Raw genomic sequence first — 12,056 nt, 5'->3', positions numbered from 1 at the left:
TGTGGCTTTCTATTATAGAAAATTATATTTCTCGTGTTTTAGGCTAATGCTAAAGTTACATCTGTAGGTATCCATAACCATTATTCAATTATGTTTCTCCTGTTTCTTTTGCTAGTAATTTTTTTTTGGCAGCGAGATGTAATTTGCTTATTACTGTGATTTAGTGTTTGCCGTATCTAGCAATACCTTTGTGTACTTTCCAAATCTTCTTGGATAAGGACGTTAACACATTTGTATTCTCTCTACAAAGATTCTCATCTCTTTTACACTGCTGTTGCAACCAGGTATATAAACTTGTACTCACCTGTCATACATTCCATGAGTAGTTTGCCTAGAAGTACTGTTGCTGATGTATGTGTTTATTTACTTCAGTCTTTGTGCTCCAGATTGATAATGGTAATGGTGAAGGAATAGCAGTCCTTAGATGGTTAGCTTACACCCTTGGTGCCTACTGGCTTTCCTGATTGATCTTTGCCTTCAGTTCTAACTGCTTGCTTGCTTGCTATCATTACTTCACAATTGCTACATGTCCTATCTCTGCTCTACTCTACCAATGGACTCATCTGCCAAACCCAATGATCAGCATGCCACAATCCTTTCTCTCTTACTCTACCCATCAACTATCCAACAGATATGACTGGATTCAGTAATGACTCATACATGGTTCATTTTAAGAATGCTTCTGTGACCTAATGTAGAAGCACCTGAGGGAAATGGAAGAGGTGACTTCTCCCACTCCAGTGACTTTCCAACAGTTGCTAATGTGACTGCTTCTCTAGTATTACCACATCTGTGACCAAAGTTTAACTGCTGTTGCATTTTGAAGTTATTCTGCTACATTGTGGTTTAAGTCACTAATAATGGTCTGATTCTAGTTACTATACAGATAAAAATAAATTTAGGTGTAGATATGCCTTGACCAAATACTCCTTGTTAGAGGTTAAAAACTTAATTAGTAAGAAAATCCAGTCATGAAACATGGAGATTCTAGGACTGTTACTGTGGCTTTAAAATGCCTTATTCGGCCATAACTACTCGGACCGTAAAGAGAGGGAGTTTTGTACTGTATTGAGAGGACAGCAATCACGAGGATAGCCACAGCAGTCCTATTTTAAGGACAGCATTTTCAACTATCGTCTCTGTTATTAACAACATTGTGGGCCTTGAGATTGTTAAAAGATGTTACCCATGTTGATTATTTATTTGAAGTCTTCATGCTAGGAAATAACATTGCTTTAACCATGAGAAGCATCAAAGTAACCCAGTTGATGCCAACCTAAGATAGCAATTGACACCTAGTTGAAGGACCCAACAGCTCCTTTGGCAAGAGACTTCAGGCCTATTTTCTAGATCTGATCCTCCTACTCAAAAGAATGAATCGACTGCCTTTCGACTCGTTAAGTGGACTGCTTATGGAAAGTCCCCTTGGAAAGTGGGATGGCTTATTCTTTAAAAGTAAAGACATTAATCATTAAAGCTAATTGGAGCAGAGCCATCGGCAATAAAGATTTAATTTAGATATCGATACACTCCTCCGAAGATTAGCACTCATTTCTATTTGTAGCCAATAGACTACACTGGTTTCTTTTTAAGGTTAGATATTGGCTAGTTAGGCAAGGTCATTGTTTCAGAAACAGTCAGTCCAAGTAGTGTGGATTAGATTGCCTGTATATTATACAGCCCTCTGTAATGCTGAAAAATAATAGATGAATGTGATTGATCATTGTCCTTGGACTTTGTTTGTTTAGCAAAACCATCTTTATGATGGAGGAATAGAAATGGTGTCAATTCATCCATAAAGGATAGCATATACTGGTTCTCAAGGATTAGTGTTTTAATTCTTTACCCATTCACCTAGCATTAAGCAAAGATCATCACTTGTTTTTAATGGGAAATATTTCTTCTTAAAGTCCTTGCAAGTTTTTACAAGGACTCGGGTACCATTAACTGCTTGGATTTATCAGTCCGTATAAATCCTGAGATATCTGGTTGACTTGCTGCTGATTGGCAACAACAGCAGAATCGATGAGATATGAATTTTAGAAAGGCTTAGAAGTCCATATATACTAAAGAGTTGTTTCCCTGTTCTTTTACAAAGTTATATAACTTGATATGATTATCAATTTTGAAGGAAAATGGGTTTGTCTGATAAGAGGACAGAATCAGGATGATATTCTTCTCTGGGTGTTAGTTCAAATCTTTTAGCCATAGCCTCACTTTTCACTAATTAAGAGAAGTGATTTTTGAGTTTGTATTAAACTCTATAATTAGGGTTTTCATATTCATATATGATTATATTAGTGTCACATACTCCAGATCCTTTGTTCAACCATTGCTGGATTTTTTTTCTCTGGGGCTGGAGTACTTACAGGCTTCTTACATTTGCACCATCGAAAAATAAATCAAAGTTGTGGTCGCTCTTTTCAAAAACACTAAGGTATTTATGTCAAAAATAACACGAGAGCTAATGCTATTATATTTAGTTACAACAACCTTATGCAGTCGTCTGCATTCATTACATTTTAGAGGGGCCAAAATATCATCGTCTGATCCATCCAGAGGATTTTATAATTTTTGACATTAACTTGTGAATCAATGTTTTTTGCCAGTGTTATTTAGTTGCAAGTTGGATAGGCTGTAATAATACTGGAAAGCACCATTACCTAAATCCTTTCTACTAATCTGACGACTGTTTAACAGCAACATACTGGTTGTTTAGCCAGAAGTCTAGAAACTTAAAAAAAGTATAGATAGAGGAAAAATTGTGGTGATTCATGAAAGAAAGTTTTAAGTAAAAAGTAGTGTAGGTGACATCAGTTAGGTTTACTTGTATGGAAATGATAGGTTAGTGAATGTTGGGATAGATGACATGAGTCCTATTGAAAAAGAATGGCCTTAATATCCTGGATATCTGAGCACGAGGGCAAAGTAGGGGCAAAGAATGCAGTGTTTAAGACGAGCTGATGAACTTTGAAGCCCTCTGTGTAGGAAAGTGAAAAGACAATGTTGGTTTGAATATCGTCGTGCTTTTTTATTTCTCTCCCAGAAACCACTACCTGTTCTGGAGTCAATGTTGGAAAGAATTTTTTATGCTGTAATTTTGTTTCAATTTTTTCCATACTATCATCTTTCATGTTTGAGCTTTCTTCTATATTTGTGATCTTTGAAAGGCAGACCACCAACAATGTCAAATTCTAATTAACTACTTTTGTAAATTAACAGACTAGTTAGTTTCACTGATACTTTTGAATGGATTAGATTAAATAATGAAAATATTCTGCGCGTGTGTGTATCTAGTGCCTTCCTGTAATTTTTTTGTGATTGACATTTTTGGTGTGACATATAAACATGTGGACTTGGAGAATTTTTCAAGAAAAATTTTACAATTTGTCACCTATCAAGAAAAAATAGGATTATGGTTTGTTTTAAAAGTAGATCTATTATTACACACAATTGCATATCTGGATTTGTTGTACTTAAGATGAAGCTCAATATAAATATAATATTGAAACTGATGCTCAATAATACATATTTGTAATGAAGGTTTTCTTTGCTTAATCTGCCTGCTTAAGATTTTCAAATAATCCATAACAAACTGTAATTCATAAAAGTTAGTGTCTATTTTTTTAGCACAAGGTTATTTACAGTGGCTGCTCTTTATTTGCACAAGTCCATACACACTACAGCTACCTTTAATTTCTTTTAACAGATTGATTCCATCACAACCAACCTCTCTCGTGTAAATAACACTGGCGGTTATATGCAGTGGCGACCAGTGTGCTACCTAACATCAGATCTAGATGTTTCTTATTCAACTCTTCCCCATGTTGACACCACATTTAAGGAGCTAGAACAACTTGATGATCCTATATACAAATCTTTAGCATATGCAGTATTTGGAGACAATCTTATTGAGAAATTAGTATCGACAAAATCAATAATTGCCTTTGGTCAGTCAAAAGATGGTTTCTACACAGGATCGAATTACACAAGTTGGTAAGTCATAGCAATGTTTAATACTCATACAAAGAGTTTTATTGGTAGTTAGGAATATACAAGTCTGTTACATAATATTCATTTTTACTCTATATTTCCTGTAGAGCAAAATGGGAATTACTGTAGATTTTAATATTTTGTAATAATTTTAACGTGGTAATCCATTAAATCTTTTATATTTTACCATGGGTATCTGTTCCTATGCTATAATATAAACCTTTGTCTTTTAAGAGGGATAAATCAAACTTGGGGATTACTGTAGATTTTAATTTTTAAATATTTAACTTGGCCGGTGAATATATAATAGCTGAGCCTCCGGCGGCTCGACAGAAAAACACACAAAAACTCCCGAGCGATCGCTATGAAGGTTGCGGGTGTGCCCACTAGCGCCAACTATCGGCCAGATACCGCATATACATGTAAACAGACCCAATTTTTCTCTGTCGGTCTGATCGACAAGACGTACCATTACTCGCTGTTAACCTGGAGTTTTTCAACAGTCTTGGTGAAGTACTTCCTTTTGGTTTGAGCTTTCGCAGTGCAGGTGTTTTATCTTCAACTTAAATCTTGAACTCGTTTTAGGATAGATTTAATTGTTGATGACTTTGGATTGTTTTTTTGGACTTTCTTTGACTTTTAAATGGCCGACCCTTCCCTTAGTACGGAAGTGTGTTTAGGCTTTTAGCAATTATCTTATCACGTTATAAATTGTTGTTGTTAATTATAGATTTTCCTCTATATATTTTATATCTCAACCGCCTTTATTAGGCCTCTTCGATTAGCTTTCCATTTATAATAAACATCAAGATAAATTTTAATGATTTGTTTATATGCGACCTTACCTATTCCTCCCCTAATCCGAGAGTAGGCGGTCCTAACTTGGAAACCGAAGTTAAACAACGTTGAGCCCTTTCAATCGTAAATAACTTTTACAGAGCAAATGATTTAAAACTTATTAAATGAATATTTTTTAGTAGATATTTTATGAAAGATTTCTTTGAATAGTCTTCGTACTGTTTCAAAGATGAACTAACGTTTAGTTTATTTATGCTACGCAGTTTGCGCTCTATCGTTACGATAGAGAGAGAGAGAATCACGGTTTCACTTTGCAGAAAGAGTAAATCGATTCTGACGTTTTGTTCATTCTTCTTTCAAACTTAAATGTTTTAAATACTAATTTAAAGGAACTTGTTAATTTTCAATTTCTTAGTCCTTTCAGTTTTTTCCTTTGGTCAAATAACCTGTTTATTGACGAAAGGTAAGTGGGCTTTTCTCTTCGGTGCGAAATCAAGAGAGAGAGAGAGATAGAGACGGAGAGAGAGAGAGGAAGAGAGAACGTTCCGATCTTTATTCTCGTCCCAAGCGAGTAACGTTGTTCTCGAGTCAGTTTTTTTACTCTCGTCCCTAGTCTCTGTACGGGGAGAAAGGATAAAACGTTTTTAGTTTTTATTCTCGTCCCAAGGCACTGTACGGTGAGAGATTGAAAACGTAGTTTTGAATGAACTAGTGTTTAGTCTCCTCCCCAGCCACTGATCTTTTTATCTTAATATATGTTTACTGTTTTTTGCTTGTATTAATGTGCTTACATTATACGACTTATTTCGCAATTATAACCTTTTGATGAGGGTAGAATTGCGTGCTTCAGGTAGTAAGTGCAAAACAGAAAATCGTAGTGATAAAGTGATAATTGCGCAGTGTTATCAGTGTTGCGACCGAGGGTTCGTCTGTTCGTGCCTGTCGTTCGCCTAGTCCGAGACCTCTTGCAAGCTCCCAAGCCCAGGGGAGAAGTAATGTCGTACGACTTATGGGTTCGAGAGGCCTTGATCAGCGAACTTACGTTCCCTCTATGGTTTCAGGCGTGTCTCATCAAGACCGCCCCTACCATAAGACGAGCGAGACGATTTTCTCCTCGTCATCCGAAGGCTTTTCGCGTAAGAAACCGTGGAGCAAGGTTTCGAGGCCCTTAAAGCGAAAGTCAGTCCTTTCAGGACAGGTCCAGCATCCTGGTTGTAGCCATTGGGACAGCTCTGACCCTATGCAGTCATCGGAAGACTGCTCGCCGCCTAAACAAAAGCGTAACACAGGCTCCGAGAGTCTTATTGTAGGCAAGGTTTTGCAGTCACAGACGTTACCCTCGTCTCTTACCGCACCCATTCCCGTTGATCCTAAATGGGTTGTACGGCAAGACATGCAGAATAAGCTTGCCTCTCTTATGGAGGACTATTCTGCTGAGCAGGTTCACGATGATCCTCGCCGCTTAGCTGATCGAGATCCTGGCCGTCAGCCGCCCAAACGAGCCTTTGCTCGTCCTGTTGACATTGACGTTACAAAGTCACGTCAATCGTGTTTTGTAGAGCCTCACTCGATGCAGTCCCGTGTTGACTCTCAGCCGCTTGTGGACGTTCAGCCGCTGCCGCTTGCTCTTGTTGACGTTCAGGACGTTCGCCAACCAGCATAGTTGACTTGTTTTGACGTTGAGCGTCAAGCACCGCAGTCAAGAGTTGTTTTGACTGCTCAGTCTAGGCAGTCAAGGCAGTCTCGAGTTGACGTCGAGCGTCCTCCCGCACCTGTTGTTGTTGCTGGTCAGTCCTTTAAGCAGTTACATGACGTAGCGTCCTTGACTGCTACTGTTGCTCCTTTGCGTGTGGACTCTGCTTGTCAAGCATTGCCACCACGGCAGGTCTCTCCCTTGCTTGAGACTCTGCTATTGTCGGACAAGGTTCCTTCGGATGAGGAAGTTGCTGTTCCCTCTCCTACTGATATTCCCTTGAGGACTCTGTCAGACGGAGAGGAGCCTAAAGCTGCTCAGCCCTCTATGGACTTTAAATAAATCATACTGATTTTTAAGGATCTTTGTCCGGATCTTTTTGTAACTGCTGCTCCTCGTTCGCCTAAACGTCAGAGTTTACACTAGGCCTAGCTACTTCGAAGCCGTTGTTTTCTAAGCTAGTGCTCTCTCGCTCTTCTAAGAGAGCTTTACGTTTGCTAGGCGACTGGTTAATCACCAGGAGGAGTTTGGGGGAGACAGCCTTTGCTTTCCCTACTTTTAAGCTGGCTTATAGAGCGAGAGTCTGATATGACACGGGAGAAGTTCTCGGCTTGGGAGTTCCTGCCTCTGCCCAGATAGACTTCTCAAACCTCTTAGACTCTCCCTGGCGCCTGGCCATGAGACGCTCCAAGATTTTATGGTCGGCTTCAGAGCTAGACCATCTCCTGTTAGGAGTTTTTTCGAGCGTTTGAAGTTTTGCTGTACAATTATGTCATGCATAAACAAGGCTATCAGGGATGGCTCCAATAATCTGACAGCCACGTTCTCTGCAGGAACAAGTCTATTAGGGATGGCTCTAATGATCGGGCAGCCATGTTCACTGCAGGAGTACGTAAGAGGCAAGTGCGCTCAATGTGTTCATTGTGTTCATTGTCAAGACAAACTTCACGATGAAGTCTACCAGGCTGTCTTGACAGCATTAATGGAAGGCAACTGGATGGTCTCTCTCGACCTTCAGGAGGCATACTTTCACATTCCTATACACCCGGATTCCCAACCGTTTCTGAGGTTTGTTTACAGGAATGTGGGGTACCAGTTTCGAGCCCTGTGCTTTGGCCTCAGTCCTGCTCCTCTCGTGTTTACGAGGCTCATGAGGAATGTGGCAAAATCCCTCCATCTATCGGGAATCCGAGCCTCCCTGTACTTGGACGACTGGCTTCTCAGAGCATCGTCCAGTCTTCGCTGTCTGCAGGATCTACATTGGACGTTGAGTCTGGCCAGGGAGTTGGGACTTTTGGTCAACCTAGAAAAGTCCCAACTGATCCCATCCCAGATTATTCTATATTTGGGGATGGAGATTCGCAGTCCAGTTTTTTTCGGGCTTTTCCGTCTGCCACCCGAATAGAACAAGCCCTGCTCGAAGTCCAACTAATGCTGAAAAGAGAACGTTTGTTCAGTCAGGAGTTGGAACAGTCTCGTAGGGACTCGCTCATCCCTGGAGCAGTTTGTCTCGCTAGGGAGACTACACCTTCGGCCTCTCCAGTTCCATCTAGCCTCTCACTGGAACAAGGACAAGACGTTAGAGACGGTATCATTCCCAGTCTCCGAACCAGTAAAGGCATGACTGAAATGGTGGGACAGCAATATCAGTCTGAGAGAGGGACTATCCCTAGCAGTCAAGAACCCAAACCACGTGTTGTTCTCAGACGCGTCGGATTTGGGTTGGGGTGCGACCCTGGACGGTCGGGAATGCTCGGGTCTGTGGACCTCAAGTCAGAAGAGCATGCACATCAACGGCAAGGAGCTATTAGCAGTCCACTTGGCCTTGATGAAATTCGAAAGCTTTCTTCGAAACTAAGTGGTAGAGGTCAACTCAGACAACACCACAGCTTTGGCGTACATCTCCAAGCAAGGAGGCACACACTCCTTCACGCTGCTCGAGATCGCAAGGGACCTTCTCTTATGGTCAAGAAATCGAGGCATCTCCCTGTTGACGAGATTCATCCAGGGGGACTTGAACGTCTTGGCAGACTGTCTCAGTCGGAGGGGTCAGGTGATACCCACGGAATGGACCCTCCACAAGGACGTGGGCAAGAGTCTTTGGGCTACTTGGGGTCAACCCACCATAGACCTCTTTGCCTCCTCGTTGACCAAAAGGTTACCAATCTATTGCTCTCCAGTCCTAGATACAGAAGCAATCCACATAGATGCGTTTCTACTGGATTGGTCTCATCTGGACTTATATGCATTCCCACCATTCAAGATAGTCAACAAGGTACTGCAGAAGTTCGCCTCTCACGAAGGGACAGGGTTGACGTTGGTTGCTACCCTCTGGCCCGCGAGAGAGTGGTTCACCGAGGTACTTCAATGGCTGGTAGACATTCCAAGAAGTCTTCCTCTAAGGGTAGATCTCTTACGTCAGCCCCACGTAAAGAATGTTCATCAAAGCCTCCCCGCGCTTCGTCTGACTGCCTTCAGACTATCGAGAGACTCTCAAGAGCTCGAGGCTTTTCGAAGGAGGCAGCCAGTGCGATTGCAAGAGCTAGGAGAGCTTCTACCTTCAGAGTATACCAGTCGAAGTGGGAAGTCTTTCGAGATTGGTGCAAGCCAGCATCTATGTCCTCTTCCAGTACCTCTGTAGCCCAATCGGAGATTTTCTTTTACATCTGAGAAATGTTCGCTCCCTCTCAGCTCCCACGATTTAGGGCTACAGGAGCATGTTGGCTTCGGTCTTTCGTCATAGAGGCTTAGATCTTTCCAACAATTAAGATCTCCAAGATCTCCTTAAGTCTTTCGAGACCTCTAAGGAACGTCGTTTGGCAACTCCTGGATGGAACTTAGACGTGGTCCTAAGGTTCCTCATGTCAGACAGGTTTGAGCCATTACATTCAGCCTCCCTGAAGGATCTCACCCTCAAGACGCTTTTCCTAGTGTGCTTGGCTTCGGCTAAAAGGGTCAGTGAAATTCATGCCTTCAGTAAGAACATCGGCTTTTCTACAGAAAAAGCCACATGTTCACTTCAACTTGGTTTCCTGGCCAAAAATGAACTGCCTTCTCGTCCTTGGCCTAAGTCTTTTGATATACCTTGCCTGTCAGAGATCGTAGGCAACGAACTTGAAAGAGTGCTGTGTCCAGTTAGAGCTCTTAAGTTCTACTTAGCTCGTACTAAGTCCTTACGAGGTGGATCTGAGGCATTATGGTGCTCAGTTAAGAAACCATCATTGCCTATGTCAAAGAATGCTTTGTCATATTTTATCAGACTTTTAATACGAGAGGCTCATTCTCACTTGAATGAAAAAGACCGATGCTTGCTTAAGGTTAAGACGCACGAAATAAGAGCTATAGCAACTTCCGTGGCCTTTAAGCAAAATAAATCTCTACAAAGTATTATGGACGCGACCGTTTGGAGAAGCAAATCGGTATTCGCGTCATTTTACTTAAAAGATGTCCAGACTCTTTACGAGGACTGCTACACACTGGGTCCATTCGTTACAGCGAATGCAGTAGTGGGTAAGGGTTCTACCACTACATTCCCTTAATTCCAATATCCTTTTAATCTGCTCTTGAAATGTTTTTTAATTGGGTTGTACGGAAGGCTAAGAAGCCTTTCGCAGCCTTTTTTGATTTGGCGGGTGCTCAAATGTCATTTCTTGAGAGCGCCCAGATTAGGGTTTTGATGAGGTCCTGCTGTATGGGTAGCAGCCCTTAATACTTCAGCTCCTGGGAGTCTTTCAGCATCCTAAGAGGATCGCTGGGCTTCGTGAGGAAGACAGACTAATAAGGCAGAGTAATCGTCTAAGTCAACTTCCTTACCAGGTACCTTTATATATTTGGGTTTTGTTATGATATAACTGTCAAAAACTCTAAGCATATACGCTGTAAACTTAATTAACTCTGGTCTCTACCCACCACCATGGGTGTGAATCAGCTATTATATATTCACCGGCTAAGTTAAATATTTAAAAATGATATTTTAATTATAAAATAAATTTTTGAATATACTTACCCGGTGAATATATAAATTAAAGGCCCCCCCTTCCTCCCCGATAGAGACCCAGCGGGATGAGAAAAATTGGGTCTGTTTACATATATATGCGGTATCTGGCCGATAGTTGGCGCTAGTGGGCACACCCGCAACCTTCATAGCGATCGCTCGCGAGTTTTTGTGTGTTTTTCTGTCGAGCCGCCGGAGGCTCAGCTATTATATATTCACCGGGTAAGTATATTAAAAAATTTATTTTATAATGAAAATATCATATTTTGCAATAATTTTAACGTAGTAATCCATTAAATCTTTTATATTTTACCATGGGTATCTGTTCCTATGCTATAATATAGACCTTTGTCTTGTAGGAGCGATAAGTTTCTGGTAAAAGCTGGATATGGTTAATGAAGAATTATCGAGGTTCTGGCAACTGGCACCCAGTATCTAATGGTGGTACGGGGCTAATAGTGCTTGATGCCTTCAATCCGATTCTGGCTGTTGTGCTGCACAGATGTGTTCTTGATACTCTCCAACTGGCCTGAAGTTTTTCTAATTTTCTTTTTCTCATTTTAGTGCGAGTGTGAAGGGACTTGGTAGAATGTGGATGTGTACAGGGCTGTCAGATCGACTATGTGGCATCTTTGTGTCTGACATGTGAAGGGTAGACTCCCCTTGTGATTTGTGGAGGGAGTGTTCATCCTCCCAGTGGTTGATGTTTCTGAGTAGAAGGAAAAAGAGATCCAAGCATGATCATTTTCTCTAGGGGTTTTCCTTGAGGTCAAGAAAGTCAACGAGATCCCTACTACCAAAACTAATAACTCTGGCCCTTAGCCTTTATTTGTAGGGTAAAGCAAATGGCAGTAAATTGTGTAAATCTCCCGGCTGCCCCTAGAGAAATGGGGGAGAAATCTGCAGTCTTCAGTTTTGGAAATCCTGGGTAGTGAGTTTGCTCCAGCTCTGTCTGAAGCTCTCAGAATTTTGAATGAGAAGCGCCCTGGTGCGTCATCGCCCTCTTCCCTGTCTATGAGTATTGACTCCTATGACAGAGACCATCTGAGTGTTCTCAGCCTACTCCTCTGAAAGTGCTTTAAGCAGGTTTTTGGGCTGTAGCCCAGTTCAGAGTACTGGTTTGGTTTCTAAACCAGCAAAGAGTGCACCTGTATCTCTTCGGCCTTCTGTCCCAAGAGATTTGATTATGAATTAACTATCTGCATGCCAGGCTAAAGACAGCCATCACCAAACGTACCATTCAATAACGCGTCCTCAGCCTTTGGTAGTGCACCACCACAGAGCGCAAACCTCAGGCACAGGAAGGTGCATTTGCGAATTGAAAAGCTCGCAGAAGCATGCCACCAAGCAGTACGACCAAGAGGTTCTGTTGTGTTCTGTAAAGATTGCCTTGCCTTATGCAAGACACGGGCTCTTGCGTTGGCAGACCGTAAGCGTATGTGATTGGAATATACTTTAAATTTACTTTGAAAGAAATGATCCAAGAGGTGCCCGAGGGTTGCAAGCCATTCAAATAGGATCAGTTTGGCCTCTTACCCCACAGTAGCAAACACCTCCACAAGGGACAGCATTAGCTAA

At 41.6% G+C, this 12,056-nt stretch overlaps 1 protein-coding gene across 1 annotated transcript in view; it reads left to right on the top strand.

Moving 5' to 3' along the window:
- Positions 1 to 12,056, top strand: part of LOC137632197 (glycosylated lysosomal membrane protein A-like) — a 95,402-nt gene that overhangs the window by 71,247 nt on the left and 12,099 nt on the right. Inside the window, exon 6 of the mRNA XM_068364082.1 lies at positions 3,710 to 3,996. Coding sequence (XP_068220183.1) covers positions 3,710 to 3,996 — 287 coding nt within the window. The remainder of the gene's footprint in view (positions 1 to 3,709; positions 3,997 to 12,056) is intronic.

Source organism: Palaemon carinicauda, chromosome 41 (assembly GCF_036898095.1).
Source record: "Palaemon carinicauda isolate YSFRI2023 chromosome 41, ASM3689809v2, whole genome shotgun sequence".
Classification (NCBI taxonomy): Eukaryota; Metazoa; Arthropoda; class Malacostraca; order Decapoda; family Palaemonidae; genus Palaemon; species Palaemon carinicauda.
The sequence above is the reverse complement of the archived record's forward strand: the minus strand, read 5'-3'. Positions and strand labels throughout refer to the sequence as shown.